At 41.1% G+C, this 13,626-nt stretch overlaps 1 protein-coding gene across 2 annotated transcripts in view; it reads left to right on the top strand.

Annotated features, from left to right (window-relative positions):
- Nucleotides 1–13,626, top strand: part of PAPLN (papilin, proteoglycan like sulfated glycoprotein) — a 111,560-nt gene that overhangs the window by 56,826 nt on the left and 41,108 nt on the right. For both annotated transcript variants that reach the window (XM_069731061.1, XM_069731052.1), the window contains exons 7-12: nucleotides 1,218–1,348; nucleotides 2,004–2,127; nucleotides 11,350–11,430; nucleotides 11,670–11,842; nucleotides 12,466–12,589; nucleotides 12,661–12,787. In XM_069731061.1, the coding sequence (XP_069587162.1) occupies nucleotides 1,218–1,348; nucleotides 2,004–2,127; nucleotides 11,350–11,430; nucleotides 11,670–11,842; nucleotides 12,466–12,589; nucleotides 12,661–12,787 (760 nt within the window). The remainder of the gene's footprint in view (nucleotides 1–1,217; nucleotides 1,349–2,003; nucleotides 2,128–11,349; nucleotides 11,431–11,669; nucleotides 11,843–12,465; nucleotides 12,590–12,660; nucleotides 12,788–13,626) is intronic.

The following is a 13,626-nucleotide window of genomic DNA, read 5'->3' as shown; positions in this document are numbered from 1 at the left end:
CTCTCCAAATGCAACATGGCGTCCACTAATTATTCCAGTAAATTTTACATTCAAAAAGTCAAATGGCACGCCTTCCCTCCCGAGCCCTGCCGTGTGCCCAAACAGTGGTTTTCCCCCACATATGAGGTATTGGTATGCTTAAGAGAAAATGTACAACAAACTTTGGGGTCCATTTTTTCTTGTTATTCTTGCAAAAATAAAAAAAACTTGGGTCCTAAAGTAAATTTTTTTGTGACAAAAAGTGAAATGTTTATTTTTTCATCCACATTCCATTACTTCCTGTGAAGCACCTGATCGGTTAATAATCTTCTTGAATGTGGTTTTGAGCACCTTGAGGGGGTGCGGTTTTTAGAATGGTGTCACTTTTGGGTATCCTCTATCATATAGACCCCTCAACAAAGTGACTTCAAATGTGATGTGTTCCCTTAAAAAATGGTTTTGTAAATTTTGTTGGAAAAATGAGAAATCGCTGCTCAATGTTTAACCATTATAACTTCCTACCCCAAAAAATAATGTTTAAAAAATTGTGCTGATATGATGTAGACATGTGAGAAATGTTATTTATTAACTATATTGAGTGATACATCTCTTTGATTTAAGGGCATAACAAATAAAATTTGTAAAAGTGCAAAATGTTAAAAATGCTCACCAACTTACGATTTTTTTTCCCCACGAATAAACGCAAGTCATATCGAAGAAATTTTAGCAATACCATGAAGTACAATATGTCACAAAAAAAAACTTTCTCAGAATAACCAGGATCCGTTGAAGCGTTCCAGAGCTATAACCTCATAAAGTGACAGGGGTCAGAATTGTAAAAATTGGCCTGGTCATTAACGTGCAAACAGCCTTGGGGGTAAAGAGGTTAAAGGCTGTGCATATTTATGCAACCACATCATTATTTTGCTTCTTTATTTTTACGCCTAAAATGATTTGATTTTCTGTGTCAGTTGAATTCTACAGCTACAGAAAAAGTTCTTGCTATTTTTTTTTTTTTTTCATCACAAAAACTTGGCATTTTAATAGCAGTGTATAAACTTTTTATATCCACTGGATCTGTGTCTCTTGGCAGTCTGGCATTTTAGCAGTTCAGAAGGGCTTGTCCAATAGTTGTCAGGATCTTAATGAGTTTTTTCCACTTTACTATAGGTTGAAGTCTACAGTAAATATATTTGGTGAGAAAATAAACCATGCTCTACATATTTTTTTTTTAAAAGCATCCAATAAGTGTGAGTTAAATTGCATACCCAAAGGAGAGAACTTTTACTACCGACACAAGATGGCTGTGCTTGATGGAACCCCGTGTGAACCAGGCCTAAGAGATATTTGTGTTGAGGGTGTATGCAAGGTAGGACAAAGCTCTAATGTTTGTTAGAACTTACCTCTTACTTTAAGACAATATATTACTTGGCTTAAAGGGATTTGTAGGCTTAACAAAAAAAAACAAAAAACAGTTTTCTTCCAGTAACCATACAAGACCTCTACAGATAGTTTTGCTGTTACAACTCATTCAACCAGTGCACATATGTGGTACTGTTTTTATGGAACAAAGCAGCCATGATTTTCCTTGAAAAGGTTTGTCATTGCTCAAGATATACAAAACTAAAACATAAACAAAACAAACAAAGTAAACAAAAATTTAGTATTGTCATAATTGCATTGTCAAGTAAAATCGAGAAATCATCCATTTATACTAAATAGGGAACACCATACTGAAAACAAAAAACAAACAAACAAAAAAATAATATATATATATATATATATAATATACCCCAAAATTATATAAATATTGTAGCATTTCAAGTATGATATTCAAATGGTCGCATTCTGGTATCCTCAAAATATGTGATCACAATGGTGGATACATTGATGATCTTTTATAGTGTCGTTGGCCTCTTTTTGGTTGATATATTTTTATACAATAACTATGATAACAGTGGCTAATCCCAAATATCCGATTTGCTTATTTTCCACTACAAATTATTATATATGATATGAAAAAGACGGTTGGCTGCGATAATATGATGGATTCATCCAAAAGAGAGGACCGCTGCTTGGTATGTGGAGGGGATGGCAGCTCCTGCTATGAAGTCAAAGGATCTTATGATTCTCCCATGTTATCTAAAGGTAGGTGCTGTGATCTGGTCATTCAGAACTGGTACATATCATCATTTTCTTGTGAGGGGAGGTATTTTCATTGTTCCGATATCGCAAGAAACATATATAGTGATGAGCGAGCGTGCCTTTTGACAATCGCAACACATACAGGGATTGCGTAACGAACAAGCAATCCCCGTATGTGTTGTGACTGTCGAAAAGCCGCGAGACATGCAGCCGTGGCGATTTGAGTAAAAGTACTTGATTAGGACATGAGCGTGCTTGCATAATACCTTATCTGAGCAGGCTCGCTCATCACTATGCAGTAGTAAACGAATAACAAACCGAAAATCTACAATTGCTGTACAGTTTAAAGAGAATCTGTGTTTTTTATATGTAATCTGAGGACAGTATGATGTAGGGGTTAAAACACTGAATTCATCGATGTGTCACTTATCAAGATTTGTGCTGATGTTTACTTATAGTGAAGGTTTTATCACTAGGACAAAATCACTGTTGGGCTACAGCAGCGCATGCTAAGTTATACGACTCCACCCCCTCCTGTGATAAGCAGTTCACTGTCAATGTACATAGAGTCTGGTGTGGGCGGGGTTAGCTTTCTCAGCTGTGCTGCATTTTACATCTAAAAACTCTGATTGTGTCACAACTGCTTCACCCAGTAAGGGCTCATCTCCACTTGTGAGGAAAACGGACGAGTGCAATCCGATAAAAAATCGGATTGCACTCGGACCAATGTTAATCAATATGTGACACTCCATTTGCGATTTTTTTCCCAGCCGAAATCGGACTGAGAAAAATCTGTGTCGGCTGAGAAAAAAATCGCAGCATGCTGCGTATTGCTGAGATTCTCGGACGAGACTCGCCAATGCAAGTCAATGGGTGCGAGAAAAAAAACGCACAGCACTCGCACCATGCGAGTGCTGTCCGATTTTTACGCACCCGTGTCCTTAGAAAAGCCGGCAATTCAGCGCAGAGTACAGTAAAATCACACTGACAGGTTAGATGAGAGTAGATATATACACATAGAATAGGTATATATACATATATAAATGTCAGGGAGACACATATATATATATTTATATTTAATGCAGCGCGAGATAGCTTTAAAGCTGGTAATTCAATTACCGGCTTTTGCTTTCTCCTTCACAAACCCGACATGATATGAGACCTGGTTTACATACAGTAAACCATCTGATATCACCATTTTTTTTGCATATTCCACACTACTAATGTTAGTAGTGTGTATATGCAAAATTTGGGCGTTCTAGCTATTATATTTAAGGGTTAAATGGCGGAAAAAATTGGCGTGGGCTCCCGCACAATTTTCTCCGCCAGAGTAGTAAAGCCAGTGACTGAGGGCAGATATTAATAGCCTGGAGAGGGTCCATGGTTATTGCCCCCCCCCTGGCTAAAAACACCTGCCCCCAGCCACCCCAGAAAAGGCACATCTGGAAGATGCGCCTATTCTGGCACTTGGCCACTCTCTTCCCATTCCCGTGTAGCGGTGGGATATGGGGTAATGAAGGGTTAATGCCACCTTGCAATTGTAAGGTGACATTAAGCCTAATTAATAATGGAGAGGCGTCAATTATGACACCTATCCATTATTAATCCAATTGAAAGAAAGGGTTAAAAAAATACACACACACATTATTAAAAATGTTTTAACCCCTTCAGAAGGATTTACATCGTTGGACTTTACAGATCTGTGGAAGGTAAGTATATTGTTGGTTTATTATTTTTGTTTTGTCACAGAACGAGGGTCTTCACTGAGTGGATTGGGCGTTAAATAAAAAATTACAACAACCTTTGTTTTTATTTCATTAAAATAATTTTTAATAATGTGTGTGTCACTGGCTTTACTACTCTGGCGGAGAAAATTGTGCGGGAGCCCACGCCAATTTTTTCCGCCATTTAACCCTTAAATATAATAGCTAGAACGCCCAAATTTTGCATATACACACTAATAACATTAGTAGTGTGGAATATGCAAAAAAAATGGTGATATGAGATGGTTTACTGTATGTAAACCAGGTCTCATATCATGTCGGGTTTGTGAAGGAGAAAGCAAAAGCCGGTAATTGAATTACCAGCTTTAAAGCTATCTAGCGCTGCATTAAATATAAATATATATATATATAGGTGTCTCCCTGACATATATATATGTATATATACCTATTCTATGTGTATATATCTACTCTAATCTAACCTGTCACTGTGATTTTACTGTACTCTGCGCTGAATTACCGGCTTTTCAAAGGAGACCCGTGCGTAAAAATCGGACAGCAATACGGATGTCATACGGATGTTGCGATAAAAAAATCGCATGACACTCGCATGGCACTCGCAGACGTTACATCAGTTTTTTCGGTCCGTAAATCGGACCGTTTTTTTCTCACACAAGTGGAGATGAGCCCTAAACCAAGTGATACATCGCTGGGGAATCAGGATCTCTTTGCCTACATTATGCTGCTCTCAGATGAGGTAGTAAAAATCTACTGAAAGATCCCCTTTATTACCACATTTTCAATGAGTTTACTTAAAAGAATGATCTTTTTTTTATTAGATCTCAAATTGTGATTAGGAACATATAGTAAATAATAGCCATCTACTGTAGTGTAATACATAAATAAGATACGGAGGAGGAGGGGATGCGGCTGCAGGGTCTCTCCCTCTGACTCAGACTGTGAGTGGGGAGTGGCGCAGCAGAAATCACATTGACTTGAAATACACAGGATAATTCTTCTATCACATGAGGAAGAGCCGGCCCACTCATTAAGTACAGATAGTCATAAGTGATCAAAAGATTTTCCTTCTGAAAATCTGATTGTAATTTAAATTAAACTGTAGAAAAAATATTGTATTCTAGGCCATGAACATTATGTTTTACTAGATGAAGGCCTGATGCTATCGCATCGGGAGGGTGATGACGTCCCGATGGGGGCAGGCTTTGCAGCACTGAGATTCTCTTGTCCCCAAGCCCCATATAATGCTGCATAATGGTTGATTATGGCCCCATAAGATGCTCCATAGAAAATGTGCCCCGTATGCTGCTGCAAAAAAAAAGACATACTCACCTCTTGTCCTGAGCAGGCGGGGACACCGGCACTTGCGGTATCCACCTGTCCCCGTTCCACCGCTGGGTGCCGCTCTGTCATCCTCTGCAGTGACTGTTCAGGCAGAGGGCGGCGTGCACACTAAATACGTCATCGCGCCCTCTGACCTGAACGTCACAGCCAGAGGATGCGGAAGACGGAGTGGCGCGCGGCGGTGGAACGGGGACAGGTGAATATCGGAATGCTCACCCTCTCCCGTTATACTCACCTGCTCCCGACACGGTCCCTGGTAGCTTCTCATTGACGGATGGTCTCTGGTCGCTGGAAGCTTCTTCCTATACTGAGCAGTCACATGGTACTGCTCATTACAGTAATGAAGATGCGGCTCCACCCCTATAGGTGTGGAGTCGCATCCATATTCTTTATTGTAATGAGCGGTACCATGTGACTGCTGAACACAGGAAGAGCTGCCGGCGCCCGAAGACCTTCGAAGATGCAGGGACCGTCCCAGGGCAGGTGAGTATGTGACAGCCGCCGCTCCCCCTCCCCGCTGACCTGGAAGGTCCGGCGATGACCTGCTGGTGGTACTGCGCAAGGGCCTGGTACCACCAGCGGGTGCCATATTGGAATACCCATCACTTGGGTATTCCAATATGGTGGTTGGCGTACTTCCGGTGCAGAGCGGTGGATTGTGGGATTCGAGGACGTCCAGACGGAAGTGGATGACAGACAATTTAAGGCAATTATATAAATAGATGTATTTCTAGTGATTTGAGTTTACTTTGTGCTAAACAATATTTTATAACTCCTGATATTGTGAAGTTTTTTAATTAGTATCCTTTAACCCCTTAATCCCATATGACGTACTATCCCGTCCAGGTGACCTGGGACTTAATTCCCATGGACGGGATAGTACGTCATATGCGATCGGCCGCGCTCACGGGGGGAGCGCGGCCGATCGCGGCCGGGTGTCAGCTGCCTATCGCAGCTGACATCCGGCACTATGTGCCAGGAGCGGTCACGGACCGCTCCCGGCACATTAACCCCCGGCACACCGCGATCAAAGATGATCGCGGTGTGCCGGCGGTGCAGGGAAGCATCGCGCAGGGAGGGGGCTCCCTGCGGGCTTCCCTGAGACGATCGGTACACGGTGATGTGCTCACCGTGTACCGAGCGTCTTCTCCCTGCAGTCCCCGGATCCAAAATGGCCGCCGGGCTGCATCCGGGTCCTGCAGGGAGCACTTCCGGGTCAGGATCAGGCTGCAGCTGCAGCTCTAATCCTGCCCGGCTGTATGTCAGATCACCGATCTAACAGAGTGCTGTGCACACTGTCAGATCGGTGATCTGTGATGTCCCCCCCTGGGACAAAGTGAAAAAGTAAAAAAAAAAATTTCCACACTTGTAAAAAAAAATAAAAAAAAAATTCCTAAATAAAGCAGAAAAAAAAAAAATATTATTCCCATAAATACATTTCTTTACATAAAAAAAAAACAAAAAAAACAATAAAAGTACACATATTTAGTATCGCCGCGTCCGTAACGACCCGACCTATAAAACTGGCCCACTAGTTAACCCCTTCAGTGAACACCGTAAGAAAAAAAAAAAAAAAACGAGCCAAAAAACAACGCTTTATTATCATAACGCTGAACAAAAAGTGGAATAACACGCGATCAAAAAGACGGATATAAATAACCATGGTACCTCTGAAAACGTCATCTTGTCCCGCAAAAAACGAGCCGCCATATAGCATCATAACCAAAAAAATAAAAAAGTTATAGTCCTGAGAATAAAGCGATGCCAAAATAATTATTTTTTCTATAAAATAGCTTTTATCGTATAAAAGCGCCAAAACATAAAAAAAATGATATAAATGAGGTATCGCTGTAATCGTACTGACCCGAAGAATAAAACTGCTTCATCAATTTTACCAAACGCGGAACGGTATAAACGCCTCCCCCAAAAGAAATTCATGAATAGCTGGTTTTTGGTCATTCTGCCTCACAAAAAATCGGAATAAAAAGCGATCAAAAACTGTCACATGTCCGAAAATGTAACCGATAAAAACGTCAACTCATCCCGCAAAAAACAAGACCTCACATGACTCTGTGGACCAAAATATGGAAAAATTATAGGTCTCAAAATGTGGAGACGCAAAAACTTTTTTGCTATAAAAAGCGTCTTTTAGTGTGTGACGGCTGCCAATCATAAAAATCCGATATAAAAAACTCGCTATAAAAGTAAATCAAACCCCCCTTCATCACCCCCTTAGTTAGGCTAGGTTCACATTGCGTTAATGGGTTAACGCTAACGGACAGCGTTGCACGGCGAAAATGTCACAATTAACGCCGTGCAACGGGTCCGTTAGCACAACCATTGACAGCAATGTGATTTTCGGGTGTAGCGCATCGCTAGAGCGTGCCATTTTCGGCTCGCGCTAGCAAGGTGCCGTTCTTTTGTGGCGCGCCTCAGACGCTGCTTGCAGCGTCCGCGGCGCGCCCGAGGTCCGATCCCCGATCTTCCAGAGCGGGGACGTTAACGCGACCACTAAACACGACACCTAAAAAGACATTGCGTTAGCGCAATCCGCTAGTGCTAAACGGATTTCCCTAATGCAATGTGAACCTAGCCTTAGGGAAAAATAATAAAATTAAAAAAAATGTATTTATTTCCATTTTCCCATTAGGGTTAGGGTTAGGGCTAGGGTTAGGGTTAGGGTTTGTATTACATTTACGGTTGGGATTAGGGTTGGGATTAGAATTAGGGGTGTGTCAGGGTTAGGTGTGTGGTTAGGGTTACAGTTGGGATTAGGGTTAGGGGTGCGTTTGGATTAGGGTTTCAGTTATAATTGGGGGTTTCCACTGTTTAGACACATCAGGGGCTCTCCAAACGCGACATGGCGTCCGATCTCAATTCCAGCCAATTCTGCATTGAAAAAGTAAAACAGTGCTCCTTCACTTCCGAGCTCTCCCGTGCGCCCAAACAGGGGTTTACCCCAACATATGGGGTATCATCGTACTCGAGACAAATTGGACAACAACTTTTTGGGTCCAAGTTCTCTTGTTATCCTTGGGAAAATAAAAATTTGGGGGGCTAAAAATCATTTTTGTGGGAAAAAAAGGATTTTTTATTTTCACGGCTCTGCGTTGTAAACTGTAGTGAAACACTTGGGGGTTCAAAGTTTTCACAACACATCTAGATAAGTTCCATGGGAGGTCTAGTTTCAATATGGGGTCACTTGTGGGTGGTTTCTACTGTTTGGGTACATCAGGGGCTCTGCAAATGCAACGTGACGCCTGCAGACCAATCCATCTAAGTCTGCATTCCAAATGGCGCTCCTTCCCTTCCGAGCTCTGCCATGCGCCCAAACAGTGGTTCCCCCCCACATACGGGGTATCAGCGTACTCAGGACAAATTGAACAACAACTTTTGGGGTCCAATTTATTCTGTTACCCTTGTAAAAATACAAAGCTGGGGGCTAAAAAATCATTTTTGTGAAAAAAAAAAAGAATTTTTATTTTCACGGCTCTGCGTTATAAACTGTAGTGAAACACTTAGGGGTTCAAAGTTCTCACAACACATCTAGATAAGTTCCTTGGGAGGTCTAGTTTCTAATATGGGGTCACTTGTGGGGGGTTTGTACTGTTTGGGTACATCAGGGGCTCTGCAAATGCAACGTGACTCCTGCAGACCAATCCATCTAAGTCTGCATTCCAAATGGCGCTCCTTCCCTTCCGAGCTCTGCCATGCGCCCAAACAGTGGTTCCCCCCCACATATGGGGTATCAGCGTACTCAGGACAAATTGGACAACAACTTTTGGGGTCCAATTTATTATGTTACCCTTGTGAAAATACAAAACTGGGGGCTAAAAAATAATTTTTGCGAAAAAAAAAAAAAATTTATTTTAACGGCTCTGCGTTATAAACTGTAGTGAAACATTTGGGGGTTCAAAGCTCTCAAAACACATCTAGATAAGTTCCTTATGGGGTCTAGTTTCCAAAATGGTGTCACTTGTGGGGGGTTTTAATGTTTAGGCACATCAGGGGCTCTCCAAACCAACATGGCGTCCCAACTTAATTCCAGTCAATTTTGCATTGAAAAGTCAAATGGCGCTCCTTCCCTTCCGAGCTCTGCTATGCACCCAAAAAGTGGTTTACCCCCACATATGGGGTATCGTCGCACTCAGGACAAATTGCACAACAACTTTTGTGGTCTAATTTCTTCTCTTACCCTTGGGAAAATAAAAAATTGGGGGCGAAAAGATCATTTTTGTGAAAAAATAAGATTTTTTATTTTTACGGCTCTGCATTATAAACTTCTGTGAAGCACTTGTTGGGTCAAAGTGCTCACCACACATCTAGATAAGTTCCTTAAGGGGTCTACTTTTCAAAATGGTGTCACTTGTGAGGGGTTCCAATGTTTAGGCACATCAGGGGCTCTCCAAACGCAACATGGCGTCCCATCTCAATTCCAGTCAATTTTGCATTGAAAAGTCAAATGGCGCTCCTTCCCTTCCGAGCTCTGCCATACGCCCAAACAATGGTTTACACCCATATATGGGGTATCAGCGTACTCAGGACAAATTGGCCAACAATTTTTGAGGTCCAATTTCTTCTCTTACTCTTGGGAAAATAAAAAATTGGGGGCGAAAAGATCATTTTTGTGAAAAAATATGATTTTTTATTTTTACGGCTCTGCATTATAAACTTCTGTGAAGCAATTGGTGGGTCAAAGTGGTCACCACACATCTAGATAAGTTCCTTAGGGTGTCTACTTTCCAAAATGGTGTCACTTGTGGGGGGGTTTCAATGTTTAGGCACATCAGTGGCTCTCCAAACGCAACATGGTGTCCCATCTCAATTCCTGTCAATTTTGCATTTAAAAGTCAAATGGCGCTCCTTACCTTCCGAGCTCTGCCATGCGCCCAAACAGTGGTTTACTCCCACATATGGGCTATCAGCGTACTCAGTACAGATTGTACAACAATGTTTGGCATCCATTTTATCCTGTTACCCTTGGTAAAATAAAACAAATTGGAGCTGAAATAAATTTTGTGTGAAAAAAAGTTAAATATTCATTCTTATTTAAACATTCCAAAAATTCCTGTGAAACCCCTGAAGGGTTAATAAACTTCTTGAATGTGGTTTTGAGCACCTTGAGGGGTGCAGTTTTTAGAATGGTCTCACACTTGGGTATTTTCTATCATATAGACCCCTCAAAATGACATCAAATGAGATGTGGTCCCTAAAAAAAAATGGTGTTGTAAAAATGAGAAATTGCTGGTCAACTTTTAACCCTTATAACTCCCTAACAAAAAAAAATTTTGGTTCCAAAATTGTGCTGATGTAAAGTAGACATGTGGGAAATGTTACTTATTAAGTATTTTGCGTGAGATATCTCTGTGATTTAAGGGCATAAAAATTTAAAGTTGGAAAATTGCGAAACTTTCTAAATTTTCGCCAAATTTCCGTTTTTTTCACAAATAAACGCAAGTTATATCGAATAAATGTTACTACTAAAATGAAGTACAATATGTCACGAGAAAACAATGTCAGAATCGCCAAGATCCGTTGAAGCGTTCCAGAGTTATAACCTCATAAAGGGACAGTGGTCAGAATTGTAAAAATTGGCCCGGTCATTAACGTGCAAACCACCCTCGGGGCTTAAGGGGTTAATTTGCATTATTAGCCCGATCTCACGATTACTTGTCATAGGTGGATATTGTCAGTGCTCATAAAAACAAGCACTTTTGCAATTTACTGCTTATTAAAATTTGCATCTGTTCTTGAGATATTAACACTTTTCCTTTACAGCTTGTTGCCAAGGAGACCGACAACAACTGTTGTCTAGCTTCTAAGCACTGTGTTGCAGCCAAACAGGAATTGGAGCTATCTGTACACGCTCCTGCGACACTGGTCAGCTTCAAAACAGTGCTTACAAACTCAATAGACAAAAAAGCTTGGAAGTACTGCGCATGTTCTGCTGTCTAGCAGCGGGGGTCGGTTTCCAATGGCAACAAGTTGTAAACAAGAGAAAAGTGTTACTATCCTAAGAAGGGTTGAAAATTTTAATAAGCAGTAAATTGCAAAATTGCTTGTATTTACGAGAACAATCCAATGACCTCTATTTATGTAGATGGGAATAACCCCTTTAAGACTGTTGTCTTTGATCTTTCAGGGTACAGTCAGCTTTTCACCATTCCAACCAGAGCCATTAATATACAAATTAAGGAAGTTTCGCCTACAAGGAACTTTTTAGGTAAGAGGAATTAAAATCTAAAAACTGAACGATATGTATAGGGGAAGGCTTGGTGTTATCAGCATGTCCCTATACGTAGGCTGAAGCTTATTAAAGGGGTTGTCCACTTTTCAGAACACTCACTCTTAATCACTATATTTCATCCATGTGAAACAATAGGAGCTATACATGGGTGGTCCGAGTAGTGTTCAACCCCTTTAAGCATTTCTATCCTATTATCACAAATTCCTATGTTGCAGCTGTAAAGAATGCACGAGGGGAATATTACCTGAATGGACATTGGACTATTGAATACAGTCGTGCCCTGCATGTCGCCAACACTGTCCTTCATTACTATCGAGGAGCTGAGGGAGACCTGGCCCCTGAAGTGCTGACAGCCAGGGGACCCACTACTGAGCCACTAGTTATTGAGGTACCTACCTATTCCTATATACTATTTTGGATAAACAATTATAGGGGTATTCCCATCGCCAAGATCCTTACTCAATATGTAGTCAGTGGAATAATAATAATATTGGCAACTACCTCCAATTAGAAATGTAGTATAGTCCTTCTGATTCGCTATGTTACTTACCCTATGTGCAGGACATTGCAGTAGCTTAGGTATCCATGGTTACAACCACTTATATAGTGACAGTTAGTTAGTAGTTGTAACCATGGATACTTAAGCTACTACAATGCCTGCACATGATGTAAGTGACATAGCGAATCAGAAGAACTATACTACATTTCTATTTACAGGTATTTGCTAAAATTATTATTATTATACCTACTACGTATTGGGATAGGAAGATGAGAATAATCCTTTAACTGTTTGTTAAGAAACTGTAAAATATATTTCATGCCTTTTGGGATTGCTACAATCCTCTCCAATAATTAGTTACATATTGGATGGGAAGCATTTTTGTTGCATGAACCTGTCCTTCACCAAGAAAACGGCACCTTTGGGGCATCTGCCTGCGTTACCCTGATCCGAGGTGAATGGCTTTAGGAGAACACAATACAGTGTTAATTAATTGTACTTTCCAATCTCAGCTCATCGGGCAAGAGCCCAACAAAGGAGTCTATTATCAATACTACCTACCCAACAAACTTCAAGAGGAGGACTATCAATGGAGCTACGGATCCTGGACTGAGTGCAGCGCAGAATGTGGTGGAGGTATGGCCAGACAGAAATAGAACAGTTCTCTAAGTATTACTGCTGTAATTCCATTATTTTGCATTTGGCAGGATACCAGTCGCGTTTGGTGTTCTGTACTATTGATAACGAAGCATATCCAGATTATATGTGTGCAGGGAAACGTGCGCCGTCAAACAACAGAACTTGCAGCACACAGCCGTGTCCACAGATGAAAAGGTAGTCGTTGTTGTTGGACCTTGTAAATGTATTGTTTATCACTAGTGATGAGCGAACGTGCTGGGATAAGGTGTTATCTGAGCATGCTCTGGTGATAACTGAGTGTCTTCAGCGTGCTGGAGTAATATGTTCGAGTCCCCGCAGCTGCATGTCTCACGGGTGTTAGACAGCTGCAGTACATGCAGGGATTACCTAACAAACAGACAAATAATCCACGTATGTGTTGCAGCTGTCGACAAGCCATGAGACATGCAGCCGCAGGGACTCGAACATACTCTCCTGTAAAAACTGCAGGATTACTCATTTTTATATTTATTAATAGATTGTGATGAAAAAATAAAAGCTAACCAAATAAAACCATTGCCAAAGTTATTTAAAAATGTATATAATAAAAAAACAACAACTAGATCGTCATTTTCTGATGGTATCTTACATTTAAAGGGATCGTCCAAGACTACAGTGCCAGTCTTGTCCATGCTTTGTGTGGTATCATAGCCTTAGCCCCTATTAAAATGAATTTGGCTCAGCTGCAGTGCCATGTACAGTCTATGGACCGTTACTGAACAAAATGTGGCCCCTAAAGGCACGATTGCGGTAGTTAAACCATTGCCAATTGGCTACTTGAGAGCCGCTCAGTGGTTATCTTACCGCCTATTCACAGACTTCCAATGCACACAGAATGATCCACAATTGATTGTTCTACGCATAGACTGTTGTTGTTCTCAGCAACACATGTCCTGTTTACACAGCATGTCCTGTTTACACAGCATTATGTGCTGCAGAGGAGGGTTTTTTAAGCAATCTTAAATATATTCACCTGAAGGATGAGCGTTTTGCCT

Source organism: Ranitomeya imitator, chromosome 1 (genome assembly GCF_032444005.1).
Source record: "Ranitomeya imitator isolate aRanImi1 chromosome 1, aRanImi1.pri, whole genome shotgun sequence".
Lineage (NCBI taxonomy): Eukaryota > Metazoa > Chordata > Amphibia > Anura > Dendrobatidae > Ranitomeya > Ranitomeya imitator.
The sequence above is the reverse complement of the archived record's forward strand: the minus strand, read 5'-3'. Positions and strand labels throughout refer to the sequence as shown.